The sequence below is a fragment of the Typopeltis vanoorti genome, chromosome 24 (assembly GCF_054136105.1).
Source record: "Typopeltis vanoorti isolate ZY-2024b chromosome 24, IOZ_Tvanoo_1.0, whole genome shotgun sequence".
NCBI lineage: Eukaryota > Metazoa > Arthropoda > Arachnida > Uropygi > Thelyphonidae > Typopeltis > Typopeltis vanoorti.
In genome coordinates, this window is record NC_143572.1 from 41,189,865 (window position 1) to 41,206,483 (window position 16,619).

The window sequence follows — 16,619 nt, forward strand, 5'->3', positions numbered from 1 at the left end:
AGCTGAAATGTTTTACTTGTTCCACAGGTGCTCCATTCACAACACAGTTGACATTTTCAATGATTCTGCCTATTTTCATTGTCTATGTCTTTTTATTGCTGACCTTCAATACCATATCTATTACAACAGCTATTCAATTTAGTCAGAGAATCTTGCAGACTTGTAGCGGATTTATTTAGAAGTATAACATCATCCGCATAAAGCAAAGAGCTGACATTAACATCTCCAATTTTGATATGTTTAATACCAATTTCCTTCATAATGCGATCCATATAGATAATGAATAACAGAGGTGATAATGTACATCCTTGTCTCACACCAGATTCATACAGATTTAACATTAAACAATCTTCCTGTACTTCCTTCAATTCTAACTGCTGACTTACAACTCAAATAAAGACTAAGTACTGTTTGATATAATGCCCCATTGACATAACTGTAGCATATTGAATAGCTTCTCTCTTGGCACCTTGTCATATGCCTTTTCCAAATCGACAAAACTTAAATACAGATCTTTGTTATATTCCCATGCTTTCTCGACTATTTGTCGTAAAGTGAAGATCTGATCCTGACAGCCTCTATTTGGCCTGAATCCAGCTTGTTCTTCACCAAGCTTTTCTTCCACAATTCTTCTCAACCGTTTCTCAAGTATACTTGCATAGATCTTGCCAGGAACACTCAGTAGAGAAATACCTCTGTAATTCTCACATTCAGTTTTATTTCCCTTTTTATATATGGATACTATGAGAGCTCTACTCCAATCATCGGGATTCATCCCTCTGTCCAGGCTTTCTGAACTATGCAGTGCAGCCACTGTAAGACTCTTATACCACCATACTTCAGCATTTCTGGTCGAATATCATCTACTCCTGCTGCCTTTCCACATTTCAAGCCTTTGATAGCTTTTTCTATTTCAAGTATGGATATGTATTCTGGACTATATGCCTGTTGAGTGCGTTTTTTTTTTTTTTTTTTTTTTTTTTTTTTTTTTTTTTTTTTTTTTTAAATCACTGTGCTATCACTGCCGGTTTCATTTAGCAATTTTTCGAAGTAATTACTCCATACTTCAAGGATATCTTTTTCTCTTGTTTTCATGTCACCTTTATCATCTCTAGCCCCTTTTACAGCACTCTTTCCTCCATTTCTATGCTTCTTCAACAACCTCCAGAATATTTTGCCACCTTCTTGATATTTATTTTCTATATTCTTGCCAAAGTCCACCCATGACGTTTGTTTAGCTAGTTTTACACAGTGTTTAGCATTGTTGCATTTGTCTCTGTATTCTCAAAGAGCACAAGCTGACTTATTTGCCAGGAACTTTTGATATGATTTCTTCTTTTCCTTCACTACCTCTTTAACTTCCTGTGTCCACCATGGAGTTCTGATTTTTCTACCTTTGCAGACAACTTCACCACATGCCTTTCTGGCTGAATCAATCAGGGTTTTCTTCATTGCTTGCCACAGAATCTCCAAGGGTTGGTTTCTGTTCTCAAACTCTTTCATTTTTTCTTCAATAATCTTTGTGTATTTTAGTCTACAGTTCACATCTGAGAGCTGCTCAACTTTTATTTGCTTTAAAACTTTCTTACATGTTATTCTTTTCAATATGAAATTCAATTTTATCCTGCTCAAGACTAAATAGTGATCACTTCCAATTTCAAATTCTCTGTACACTCTGGTGTCCTGCACCAGAGAGAAAACATTACTATCAACAATAACATAATCAATGAGATTTTACTTATTCCTTGCTTCTTCTCTCCACGTGAATTTGTGCACATTTTTATGTTGGAACATGGTGTTAGTAATAACCATTCCATGTCCTGAGCAGAAATCCAACAGGTATTTGCCATTATTATTGGCTTTGCTCTTTTCTCCAAATTTTCCCAAAATATTTTTATATGACATTCATTTCCTATTCTGCTATTCAGATCCCCAACAAGGACCAACTTTCCTTTTTCATTGTGTCAGTTGCTTTTTCTAAAGCATCAAAAAATTCCTCCACTTCTACCTTAGTTGTGGAGAACCTGCTGTGGGACCATACGCACAAATAAGTCTCACTGTCCAGTTCCCCATTCTGATATTTGCCCACATCACTCTACTAGAGACAGCCTCCCATTCGAGATTAGCTTCATATTTTGTGTTGAGCACTATGACTACTCCTTTTCCTTGATTGTCATTGCCTGAATATAACATTTTGTATTTATTGCTCAGAAAGATCTCACCAGTTTGTCTTTTTTGTTTCAGTCACACCTATTATGTCGATCTGTTACTTATCTAATTCCTCAGCTAGCTCCATTTCTTTGCCATTCAGGCTTCTTATGTTGATAGTACTGATCTTTAACTCTGGTGATGTTGAGTTGGGGTTTGTTTTCAGATTTGTTCCAGTAGCTGACTTTTCCCTGTTCGCCCTGGTTCCTTGGCGAAAACAACGGGGGGGGGGCTTGTTTAACTGGGCGACGCCCTGCCGGCATGAAATTTTGTCATGTCGTACCATCATTTTTTATTTTGGTTAAAGTAAAAAGAATACAATTTGGTCGGCTAAATCCCAAATTGCCAGCCCATCCTCGTTCATTCAGTATCCAAGTAGATACCCAATAGAGTGCACCACGAGAAAGTGAAGATTGGACATTAGGTCAGAAGCCCTGGTCGGTTCTCCGCATTCCTTTAAAGGCTATGTGGAGGTCTCCTCTCAGTTATACAGCTTTGACCCTTAAGCACCCCCCCTATTTTAGATCTAAATGAGATATTCAAAGATTATGGTATGATAATATCAACAGAAAAAAAAATCAAAAACTATGGCCATAAAATTCATGACTTATTTTTCACGGTATTAACAACACCACAAACACTTTTATCAACAAGGATGTTTTTATTAACGCTAATATTTCGCTGATTTTCAACTCAGCATCATCAGAGCACAACACACATGTAAACGCGACAGTGAGTGAGTGAAACAATATAATTGCAGAAAGACAAAAGATCTAAAGTCCTATTTTTGGCGCCCTCTAACGAAAAAAAAAAAAAAGGCAGCAGTTATCCAAGAGTTTTTCTTAGGATAACCGTCTCCCAAATTTTTGGCAAATTAATGCAAACATATTTGTTAAGGTTGGGAGAATTCTTCAAAGCCATTGCTGACTCAAAAAATAGTCTTTCAGATCTATAACGACTCCTAAATAGCACATTCGTTTTCCTCCATCTAATCCTGTGTGAAGGAGTGTCCAAAGCGTGGTCTGCCAGTCCTGACTTGCCTTAGTAATAGTAGCGAATGTATCTTTCATGTTCTTCCAGGCGGATGTTCACTGATCTTCCTGTTTGCCGATAATAAGCCAAGTCACAGTCACATGGAACTTCATACACTCCTGGGTGTGCTAAAGGGTGAAGTTTATCCTTTGGTGAGCGGATCAGAGTTGCCAGCTTGACATGAGGCTTGAAGGTGGTGCGAAGGCCATGTTTCAACAATACTTTGGCTATCTTTTCCGATGTACCTCTGATATAGGGAATAGAAATGGTCATGTTGTATTCTTGTGTATTGGGGGGGCAGAGTAATGGGCCTGTGTAGTATTTTTTCTATTTTGTAGGGATTGTAGCCGTTGGCTAAGAACGTATGGCGCAGGTACTGGAGTTCAGTGGTCAGAGCTGTATCGTTAGAACAAATGGCTCTGGCTCTGTGTGTAAGTGTTTTTAAAATGCCATACTGTTGGACTGGATGATGATGTGATTGTTTATGTAGGTATCTTCCTGTGTGTGTAGGCTTCCTGTAAATAGAAAAAGATAGTGATCCATCTGAAAGGCGGGTGACTAATGTGTCAAGAAATGGTAAACAGTTATTTGTTTACCATTTTACAGCTCTGACCACTATACTCCAGTACCTGCGCCATACGTTCTTAGCCAACGGCTACAATCCCTACAAAATAGAAAAAATACTACACAGGCCCATTACTCTGCCCCCCCCCCCCCCCAATACACAAGAATACAACATGACCATTTCTATTCCCTATATCAGAGGTACATCGGAAAAGATAGCCAAAGTATTGTTGAAACATGGCCTTCGCACCACCTTCAAGCCTCATGTCAAGCTGGCAACTCTGATCCGCTCACCAAAGGATAAACTTCATCCTTTAGCACACCCAGGAGTGCATGAAGTTCCATGTGACTGTGACTTGGCCTATTATCGGCAAACAGGAAGATCAGTGAACATCCGCCTGGAAGAACATGAAAGATACATTCGCTACTATTACTATGGCGAGTCGGGACTGGCAGACCACGCTTTGGACACTCCTTCACACAGGATTAGATGGAGGAAAACGAATGTGCTATTTAGGAGTCGTTATAGATCTGAAAGACTATTTTTTGAGTCAGCAATGGCTTTGAAGAATTCTCCCAACCTTAACAAATATGGTTGCATTAATTTGCCAAAAATTTGGGAGACTGTTATCCTAAGAAAAACTCCTGGATAACTGTTGCCTTTTTTTTTTTTTCGTTAGAGGGCGCCAAAAATAGGACTTTAGATCTTTTGTCTTTCTGCAATTATATTGTTTCACTCACTCACTGTCGCGTTTACATGTGTGTTGTGCTCTGATGATGCTGAGTTGAAAATCAGCGAAATATTAGCGTTAATAAAAATATCCTTGTTGATAAAAGTGTTTGTGGTGTTGTTAATACCGTGAAAAATAAGTCATGAATAACCAACAACGCATAAGCTTATCTGTTAGATTTATGGCCATAAAAGGACAAGATCCAGCAAAAACTAAAAAATAGTAATAGATAACAAGATCTTAGAACAGGTGAATTCATTTAACTGCCTAGGATGTATGATCACATATGAAAATGAAAAAGATATAAACATAAAAATTGCAAAATATTTAAAAATAACAGATGTAATTAACTCTATATTTAAACCAAACCTAGTTCAAAAACAAACCAAACTAAAAGTATACAATACATTAGCCCTACCAGGTTTAATGTATGGAAGCAAAATCTGGACAATAAAACAAAAAGACAAACAAAGATTAACAACAGCAGAAATGAAGTTTATGAGAAAAACTGCAAAGTATACTCTATTTGATCACAAAAGAAATGAAGAAATTATGAAAGAATTAAACCAAGAACCAGTAATAGAAAAAAAAATATATAAACATAAATGGATGGAACACGTTCAAAGAATAAAAACAAGCCTTAAAGTACAAGCCATTAGGAAAAAGAAAATCAGGACGTCCTCTTAAACAATTCACCGATGACTTCTAAGGTCGAAACAGGCCATGCTAGGCCTAAATCCTTGATATGCATGATAAAATTGGGTCAGATAGAGAGAGAGAGAGAGAGAGAGAGAGAGATTGGGCAAGAATAAATAGGGTTGGGAGTGAAATGGATGTGTAATTTTATTAAACTAGAGACTCATAAGAAAGAGATGATGTGGAAGGAATACTGCATGCATAAGGATGATAATCAGTTATGAAAATTATAAGGAGCAAGCCAGAAGAATCGCAACTATTGTATGGAAAGCTAAGTCTGCATATGAAAAGAAACTGACTTTGCAAGTTAAACACAACCCAAAAAGAATACTATCATTATGCTGCAAGTAAAAGAAAGAATGAATATGAAAGGATAACTATTGAATGCAGATGGTATTCAGCTGACAGATGCAGAAGAGACTATTCAACTAATGAGTATCCATTTTGTTAAAGCTATCAAACCTGGTGTAGGTAACACTGAGCTTACTGCTACCGCGTCCTGATGAAAAAACTTAGGTGTGTGAGGAGAATGTACTAGAGCCTTTGAACAAACTGAATAAGACTCTAGCAACAGGAGACTGATGGAATATTAGCATGGATGCTAAAAGAGTGTTCAGCTGAATTAGCTATTCCTTTGACCAGGCTAACACATTCCGAGTCTCAGAAAAGGGAAGTTCCACAAGAGTGGAAAGAATGTATGGTAATCCCATTGCACAAGGGTGGTGCAAAGACTGATGTATCCAACTAACAAGTATCTTAGGAGTGGTGGTGAAGATTTTTGAAAAGTTGGTTAGGGCTTGCATTCAGAAATGACATAGAAAATCTGTCTATGTCAGAGGTTAACAGAGAATCTATTTTGCAATGAACAGCATGGGTTTGTTAAGAGAAGATAATGTTTTAGCAACTTGCTCACATTTTATAATAATGTTACCACTGAGTTAGACGGGGGGGGGGGGGGACATTATGATACTTTTGGATTTTGCTAAGACTTTTGACAGAATATGGCATGGAGGAAACAAGCAGTAACAGAACTGTAGTGGAAATTTAAGAAGAATGCAAAGAGAAGTACATATCAATACTGGAAGTAGAAAAAGCCATTAAAAAACTTGAATTGTGGAAAGGCAGCTAGAGTAGATATTTGACCAGAAATGCTTAAATATGGAAGTATAAAAGTTCTGCAGTGACTATGTTGCAAAATTCAGAGGGCCTACTTCAGAAGGTCAAATTGGTGTCAAGCACTTATACTACCCATCTATAAAAAGGGAATAAAGCTGAATGTGAGAATTACAGAGGAATTTCTTTACTAAATGTTGCGGGTAAGATTTATGCAAATATACTTGAAATGAGGTTGAGAAAGATTATGGAAGAGAAACTTGGAGAAGAACAAGTTGGGTTCAGGCCAAATAGAGGTTGTCAAGATCAGATTCTCACTTTAAGACAAATAGTTGAGAAATTGTGGGACTATCACAAAGATTTGAAGTTAAGCTTTGTAGATCTAAAAAAGGCATACAACAAAGTGCCCAGAGAAAAGCTTTTCAAAACACTACAATTATGTAGGGTAAATGGAGCATTATATAGAGCAATACATGGTCTATATTTAAGTTGCAAGTCAGCAGTTAGAATTGAAGGAAATATAGGAAGATGGTTTGAGATGTAAAACGAGATGGGTTGCAATACTACCAGCCCAAACTGCACGTAAATCCCACGTTACCCCACTATGTCATCCCCACTAGGTAGCGGTTTGATGAGGTCTGCATTGAAAGCAGCTGCAGCATTGAGTATGCTAGCCAGTACTGATACTAGCCCCTAGCCCACACAGCACATTGACTATTGCAAAATACAATAGTATTTTGCAATATGTTCAGGAAACATTAATGGTGTGCTTCTAAATACATTCAGTGCAAGTCTACAGGTTTCTCTAACTAAATTTGAATAACAGCTATAACAAATTTGGCATGAAAATCAGTAATAAAAAGACCAAAACTATGAAAATAAGTGGGAACAAAGAAAATTTCATTTGCCTTCTGAATGGAGAACATATAGGACAAGTAAAATCTTTCAGCTATTTAGGCAGTTTTTGGTGCATATGGTAAATTAAATATTGAAATAGATAACAGAATCAACAAAGCTGGTATGGTGGGTTGCCAGCTTAATAAATTTATATGGAATAAGAGAAATTAATCAAAACACCAAACTACCAGCATACAAAACAGTGTTCTACCAGTTTTAAGTTATGGATTTAAGAGTTGGGTTAATCCCTCACTCATTCAAAGACTAGAGACAACAGATACAAGGGTTTTGAGAACAATTAGGGGAGTGAACTAATGGCATCAATGGCAGAATCGAAAGGAACTTGACATTATTAGCATTCAAGAATGTATCAGTAGAGCTAATCTAATGTGGTATGGTCACTTAAATAGAATGGGTGAGGAAAGATTAGCAAAACAGGTGTTTGATGCCAAGATGGCAGGAAAGAAATCCAGAGGAAGACGAGGTCTAGATGGATTGATTCAGTCAGAACCTTAGAAGCACGAAATGTTAGATATAACAATATTAGAGTGCTCACAAGTAAAAGATTGATTTGGAGAAAAATTGCTGATAAAAGAATAAGGTAAACTTACTTATTCATGTGGTGCAGTTATAGTAATTTGAACACCCCTTGGGGGTACATATCAGGAAATTGACGATGACATATATGATTAATATTACTATAATTTTTTCTGAATCCTGTTTGTTCTGGAGGGTGACAAAAATTTAGTCCATTTTGTATTCTTGCTAATGATTTTTGTAAAAATTTTGTATACTGTATATTGTATGTATATCTAAATCCATATAAGATGCTAACTCACCAGCTGAAGAGCCTTTATAAATGTTCTATCATTCCTGAATTGGATTTGAACCCTTTAGCAACTAAGTTACAGAGCAGTCAATATAAAGAACATGTTGATATACTTTTCAAATTTCCAAATTAACATTTTTCGTTAATTTTCCAATACCAGACCCACATTTAGTCATTTTCTGAGTCTTTTTCTTAGCATCCAACACCTGTTTTGGCTAACCTTTTCTCTAACAATGATGAATTCCTTTTCAATACATTTTAATGATTCTACCAGTGATGACATCTGTTCACTTCCCTTTCTCATAAATCTCATATCTGTAGTTGCTAATGTTTTCAATAAATTTCTAACCCAACTCTGAAATCCATAAGTTAAGTGATTTCAACACTATTGTATTCTACTAGTTTAGTGTATGGTTAATTTCTCCCTTACTTCACATAAATATATACAACTTACTATCTTTGCTTATTAATTATCTACTTCCAATTTAATTTGCCATTTCAACAGACAGTTTTTTTTTTTTTTTTTTACTTGTTCTATAATTATTTTCTTCTTGAGAATGCTGTTGATGCCATGTTCCTAATTTAATTTTTATTGTTCAATAAAATGCCTTTAAGTTGTTCATGTTTCATTCTATATATAGCAATTTAAAAGTAGCATAAATGAAAAATATCCAAGTATGTTGACATAAAAAGTACAGTTGTTGCATTTTCATAAAATAATTATAACTGAATTTTTATTGTAAATAATGTTGATAAAAGAAGTACGTACCTTATATGCAACTGGTTGATCTGTGATAGCGGTAAGAGTTATAGCAACTTCAGAAGGTAATGCATCCATTGCTGCAGTTACTGGAAAAACAAGATCCACAGCTGGACTGAACAGATAATAATGCAGAAAGTAAATTTTATTATTTTAAGCAGTGCAAAAAACAGTAATCTGAATTATTTTAATTTTATTTTTTGCGTGGAGTTAATTCAAATAAAAAATATTTCAAGTCTGTTTATAATCTCAACTGGAAAGAAGACAAATTTACATCTCTTATACACAAATTTATCCTCATTCAAAACACTGGAAATTTTTAAATTGGAGTCATTTCCTAAGTCTCATGGACTGTATACATCTACGAGTTAACTTCACATAGGCCAGGAATAATAACTGTGTCGTGAAGAAAAACTGTTACAATGGTTGAATTTTCCTTCCTTTCCTTGGTATAAGGAAATATCTTTGCATTTTGATTTTTTTTTTATCATGATTAAATCAAATAAAAAAAATATTTATAGAAGCATTATAGAATTATTTTTGAGTTTCAGCATGAAAATTAAAGTAACATTATTTTCATCACCATCGTTATTTAACACTACTTTGGACACATCTGATGATGCTCATGCCATTTCTCAGTGTTTGCTAAGCATTTAACAAATTCTGATACTAATTTTGAAGAACTTAAAAGATACTCAACAATGTTATTTTTATTCATTGCCTTTGCTATCTGCATTGATATACAATCAAATGCAGATAGTAATTAATGCCTCTTTAAAGTAAGCTTTTATGGAATGAAAGAATAGTTTGTTATAGTGGAAGATTTGTTAGCGAAGTTTAGTGTAACAATATTAGTGTAACAAAAAAACAGTACTGAACTTCAACATCCCCTTCAGTATATGCAGTATGAGATATGCCATTTGACTGCATGCATATCAATAGAAGAACACATGTAGTCTATGCCATTATATTTAACTGTAGCGATGGTATTGACATTGGAAGAAAAGACATTTATTGTTGAGCATTATTTTTTTGTTCATATGGAGTTGGTAGAGCAAATGTTCCAAGCCTACGACATGTTTGTGAGCAGTTTGTTCATCATTTCCGTAAGTGTGCCCGAAGCAATGGTGTCATCATTGCCTTAATTGAGAGGTTCTGACATACCGAGAGTGTTCTGCCACAATGCAAAGGGCATTTGGGGAGACTACGAACTGTTCTTCTGATCTCATATCACTTGATGCCTTCATCTGAGGTATGTTGAAGGAATGGGTATTCCATCATGACCTGCCTTCAAAACTTTGATACTAAGGGATAAAATTACACAATATGTCTAGCAGATGTCCCAACTCTTGTTCTCCAAGATGACAGAGAACCTATGCATGCACAATAAAATGGTGCCTTGTCTTTCAAGACAGGTACCCCATTTCAAGCATGTAATTTTTTTGTTCGATCAAGATTCCACTGACAGTTGTGGATGTACATATCATGCATAAACATGTTTCTTTGTTAATAAACCTGTTTACTGCATAACATATCGTTGTAGTTATATTCAGTAATTTTTTTTGTGCCATACTGTATATGTCCACATGAAGTCTGATAACTATATTTCTAATAAATCTCTCTCTCTGAATGAAAAATTATCTTTAATTGCAATAATCAACTGCAAAGATGTGTGCATGATTTTCAGCACTTTTTGAAGATATTCAGAAAAAATTTCTAAAAATCATGGTAGCACTTGCAGCTGTAATTTTTCTAAATATCTTCTGCAGACAAAGTATGATTCATTGAGATGGCTTTCTGTTCCCAGAATTAAACTATCAGATGAGTCCAAATTTAGAGATTATAGTAGGTGTTATTGGAGTGGTTATTTCCACCTCCCAAAAAAATAATTTTTTAAAATTTCTTTGAAAATTGTTTTGTAATTATCATGACACTGCAACATAATACTACTTAGCAGTTCAATCAGAAAAATTTCCGGTATGTAATTCTCTTTTCAATAAAGTAAATCATCATTTGCTTAGTGTTTGATCTGACATTTTTGGAGTTGGCAACACATCAAACACCAACTCAGACAGTCCTTGTTCAACATTAATTCATTCTACAGAAACAATATTACAACGGTACAAAATTTGAACATGCAGAAATATTTCACGACCAACCATCAACCCAAGGTTGCTAATGCACCTTATAATATAATCAAGGTCAAGACTTAATTGTCAGATCTCTAATTTCTTTTAACATTACTCATCATTCCTCATGCTATAACTTATCATTGGGAAAGTTTATCCCATCTATGAGGATGGTCTGAAAAGTGCTCTGCCTTGACCATAGATGGCAACACTATCGGCAAGATTTTTTTTTTTTTCCTAATTTGGTAAATCTGTCATAAGCATCTGTGTGAAATTGCAAGTCATTCTATTAAGTAGTTTGTTTTATACAACTGTCTGAAGCAAAAGTGTTGTTTGTATCCCTTGAAATGGATAAAATTTGAGTATCATGTGGTTATAAAATTCTTTGTAAAAGAAGGTTTAATGCCAAAAGAAATTCATTCGAAATTCATAAAAGTTTATGGGCACTCTCCTCCTTCGTTTTCAACAATTAAGAAATGGGCTGCTTACAGCAGATCAAAAATGCACTTGCATGAAAATCTCTGAACAGTCCTCAGAGCATTTTTACCATAAATTAATTGTGCGCATTGATTTATTACTATGGATGAGACTTGGATTCACCATTACACACCAGAATCCAAACAGTGGACAGAAGCCAGTTCAGCACCAAAGAAGACAAAGTCGATTCCATCAGCAGGAAAGGTCACAACATCAGTGTTTTGGAATGCTAAAAGGCATTTTGTTTATTAATTATCTTGAAAAGGGTAAAACAATAACCAGTGAATATTATTCTGATCTTATAACCAGACTAGACAAAAAAATTCACGAGAAAAGAACAGGTGTATGTAAAAATCTCGTAAGATAAAAGCTACTTTTATGTCACACTGTTTAAGTATTTTAGAAATTTAAAAAAAATGAATGATAATTCATTTTTATCCTACTTAAAGTGAAATGGTAGTCACTTCCTATTTCAAATCTCCATTCTGGTGTATGAAGATATCACTCTATAATGAAACAGTTAATACTCATTTCTTGTATGTTTTAGTGATTGAATTTTTAAAAACCTTTAATGTTAAAACATTGTTTGTAATGATTAATCTGGGTCTTGAACAGAAATCCAGGAGCTGCTTACCAAGATTATTAACTTTGTTCTTATCAACAAATTTTCCCCAAACATTTCTATGACTGATATGCATTTCCTACTCTGAGATCAACAAAAGTCAGCACCCACCTTATCTCAGTTGTCCTCGCAAATTACTCAAAAAACTCTTGCATTTCCTTCTTAGGGTACCAGAGCTGGATCTCATGTTGAGCTACATGTTCAAAGTTGTGTGGTGACTTCAGCATCAAATTGATAAACAGTACTCTGTCACTGAGAAGAGTCTCAGTGACAGTATTGTTTTAAATGAGTATTGTGTCTCAAATGAGTTTCACTCCAATATCCCATTTTGAAGCACCCACTCACAATGAAATAGGCTACCATTCAAAAAGGTCTCATACAGAGGTGGCAGGGTTTTTCCTCCCAAACACTGTTTTTTTTCATCCCTCAAAGCAGAAAAACCTGCTATTAGCATATACATAATACAATAGCCTCATAGACTTAGTTGCTTCGGCCATAAATCTAAAAAAAACCAAACCATTCAAGTAGTTTATCGTCATATTTAGTGTTTATCACTCTAGCTACTCCTTTCTTTTCCTTATTCCCTGACCATTCTTTCCAAAATAATTATCTTCCTAGTTTCACTTACACTGAATTCTTCTGCGAGTTCTTTTCCAGTGATACTTCTCAGTGGTGCTAATAGTGCTATCTTCAATTCAGTGGACAGTGAGTTTCAGTAAATGACTTTTCACTGTTTGTCTAAATGCTTTAAAAAACAGTCAAGAGAGGGTGACATCCCAGCTGGCTTGCTAGCATTACATTTCTTTCCACTGAACCATCATGTTTATTGTGATTTAATCCAATATAGAATGCAATGTAATCAACTTAAATATCAAATTACCAACCCATCCTCATATGGTTAGTATCCAAACAAATGAGGATAGGAGATGAATTTCATTGTTGGTGTGAACCACTATCCTATTTATTATAGGCCTGAAGTGGCTTGAAAAATCTGTTTGGTCTCTAGAATGGGGATTTTTGGATTATATAAAAATTCTTAAAAAAATAAATAAGGTCAAAAATTATAAAAATCCTAAGCTCATTCAGGGTACTTAATGCGGTACTATAGGTTTAAGACCTTTCATTGGTTGGAGCAGCAAAAACTAAGTGGGTACCTAATAATGATACATACCATAAGAAGGCAAATATCAAATATTGGATCAGAAGACCTGGTTAGTTCTCTGCATTTCTTAGAGGCTATGTGGAGGTTTCCTTCCAGTTTTCTAGCTTCAACCTCAAGTAACACTACTTTCAATTAATGCAAATTAAACTTTCAATAAGCTGCAATGATATTCTAAAATCAATTTCTGAAAATATAACAGGATGATATTAAATTTATGCGTGGGTTTAGTTCTAATTAAAGAATGAATCAGATAGCAAAATCATTCAAGAAGAATTCAAGAAAAAGTATTCATTTTGCTTTTCTCTACACTGATAGATCATACTTAGTATTGAATCATATAAGTCATACATATCATAGGTCATACTAAGTATCATGTGCTCTTCTATCAAACTCAACAGGTCCCAAGTTAATTTATAAGTTTTATTGATAATTTAATAGCAAGACTAACTGATGATCTTTATGACAAATCAGATAGTGGATTAACGAAGCTATTCGTGCCTACGAAGATGAACTTTCGCGCACTTTAAATCACGAACTGTGGTCTATTCTACATGGCATCGCGTGTACTGCTGCAGACAAAGAATTTGAAAAAATACGAAAAATTAAAAAAGAATTCTACAGTCAATCCAAAACTAGCCACCAACACCGTAATCAACCTTTCTTCCGTCACCCTGAAGCATTTTCACGTGGCCACAACTTCCCCATTACACCCAGAAAAATACCTAGTGAGGATATTATGATCCAGATCGAAAGAGGAATCCGGCACCTTCCACATCAAATCGCCAACAGTGTGAGACTGGATGTAGCTTGTGTCCTTTCCAAAGCAAGACCACCAAAAACTATCAACATATCCAACAAGGAATTTAAAGCTCTATAGGAAATGAAGAATAATAAAGAATTAGTTATCACCAAAGCGGATAAGGGAAATGCAACTGTAGTACTTAATGAAAAGGACTACAAAGGTAAGCTTAATGCTCTTCTATTAGATCAGGCTACTTACCTCCCTATCAATTACAATCCCACCAACTCACAAATCAGAAAACTTCACAAGCTCCTTAAGAAAGTCACTTCTTGACCTGTAGAAGTTACCAACAGATTAAAGCCGTTTAACTCTATACCCCCCCCCCCCGTATTTACGGACTCCCAAAAATACATAAAGAAAATGTGCCATTATGTCCCATTGTGGATGGCATTGATTTCCCCACATACAAATTAGCTAAACATTTGGCCAAAGAGCTCACACACTATACTGGCAACACACCATCACACATAAAAAACTCAACCCACTTCAAAGCCAGCATAGAAAACCTTACACTCCAACATACTGATATAATGGTCAGCTTTGACGTCTCCTCCTTATTCACAAATGGAAACTTTTGTTTCCATTTGTGAATAAGGAGGAGACGTCAAATTTTCCCACTCAAGGAAACTTTAGAGCTAATCCAAGCTAAATTTTCTCCCAATATCTCGGCTTATTTCGTTTGGCAGGGAAAATTCTACAAACAAATAGAGGGGACAGCCATGGGTTCACCACTCTCCCCACCCTTGGCCAATTTCTTTATGGAGACCTTTGAAGAAAAAGCCTTAGCCTCTGCCCCACAAAAACCAACCATATGGCTTTGCTACGTTGATGATGTGTTTGCTATTTGGCCACATGGCTCTGAAACACTCCTCTCTTTCCTTACACACTTAAACAACCAACACGCCAGAATCAAGTTCACCCTGGAAAAAGAGGAAAATAACAGCCTCCCTTTCCTAGACACACTAGTCACCCGCCAGCCTGATGGAACCTTGGTTTTCTCAGTTTATAGAAAACCCACCCATACAGGCAGATACATTCACCAACACCCCCCCCCCCTCACAACAATATGGAGTGGTGAAAACACTATACAGCAGTGGTAAACTAATCTGTTCTAACGACATGGCCCTAAACACTGAACTAAATCACATCCTCAACACTTTCTCAGCCAATGGCTACCCCCCCCCCAAAAAAATCCAAAAAATATTAAAACCTACAAACCACAGTCCCCCCCCCCTCCACAACAAAGATTACTCTAAATTCATCACCATTCCCTACATCTGAGGCACCTTGGGAAAAAATTACCAAAATTTTAAAAAAACATGACCTCACTTCCTGTTACAGGCCTTACAGAAAATTGGCATCCCTTATCCGCTCCACCAAAGACCAACCACTTCCCCTAGAGACCTACCTGGTGTATACCAGGTCCCTTGCAGTTGTAAACTGTCATACTTTGGCCAAACAGGCAGGACAGCAGATATCAGAATTTCTGAACACAAGGACTACATCCGGTTTCACAAGTACAGCCATTCTGGTCTTGCAGACCATGCTCTGGATACACGCCACAGAATACGGTGGAAGAAAGCTACAGTAATACACCGTAGCAAATACAAATTCGAAAGACTATTTATGGAATCGGCCTCAGCTCTAAGAAACTCTCCAAACCTCAACAAATTTGGTTGTATGCGACTGCCCCAAATTTGGGAGGCATACACCTAATTAGCCCGCTAGAGGGCACCATCAGGACTTCTAGGAGAATGATAGCTTCATATCTTCATTCTCAGTTACTGTGTTGTAGTCCTGCATGCACGTGCCTTTTTGTAAGTTCCTTTTGAAAATGGCAACGTGACGTTGCCAAAATATCGGAAATATTTATTAAAGTATAATTTAATTTATATTCGAATCTACGTTGTTCAATTCTCTAAGTGATTTAGAAAAGAAACAGATAGTGGGTTATTTGTGAATTTAAGTGTATATTCTTAGTTATAACATTAAATCATATCTATAGCTATCTAGCCAGTTAAAAAAAAATTAATAATCAAAATCCTTTACTTGATTTTTAAAATCCCTCCTAATATGCAGTTATCTGTTGCTCCTGCATTCAGTTTTTGGTTTCTCATACATGATGGGCTAGCAGAATGTCCCTTCACAAAATAAAACATATGCCTGATTTAATTACTTAGTAATATCCAGCAAAAAAATATAATAATAATAACAAATAAATGAATAAAAAGGTTATGTATGATGGCGAGTATAAAAACTTCCAGCAAATAATAGTTAACGATATTAGATACATACATACACTGCTTGGAAAGAAGTCAACAGATGCCATAGTATGAGGAACAAACAACCATGGCACTCACCTTAATAAGATGTAGGACCTTAGGACCTCCTTTTACTGCAATGACTACAGTATACCCTGTAGGATTCCAGCAGGAATCCTATAGGGTATACTTTCCACAAGCATACAATAGCAATCAATGGGAATTTTGAACCATTCTTCCTGCAAGCATGTAATGACATCCTGGACTGTTGTGATGAGGATGTCCCTTGACCTCACCCGATGCTCCAGTTCATTCCACCAATCACTGGGGTTGAGA

At 35.8% G+C, this 16,619-nt stretch overlaps 1 protein-coding gene across 1 annotated transcript in view; it reads right to left on the reverse strand.

The window, feature by feature from the left end:
* Positions 1-16,619, reverse strand: part of LOC150093127 (motile sperm domain-containing protein 2-like) — a 227,228-nt gene that overhangs the window by 3,456 nt on the left and 207,153 nt on the right. Inside the window, exons 11-12 of the mRNA XM_090414158.1 lie at positions 16,072-16,163; positions 8,840-8,945 (exon numbers count right to left, since the gene is read on the reverse strand). Coding sequence (XP_090270284.1) covers positions 8,840-8,945; positions 16,072-16,163 — 198 coding nt within the window. The remainder of the gene's footprint in view (positions 1-8,839; positions 8,946-16,071; positions 16,164-16,619) is intronic.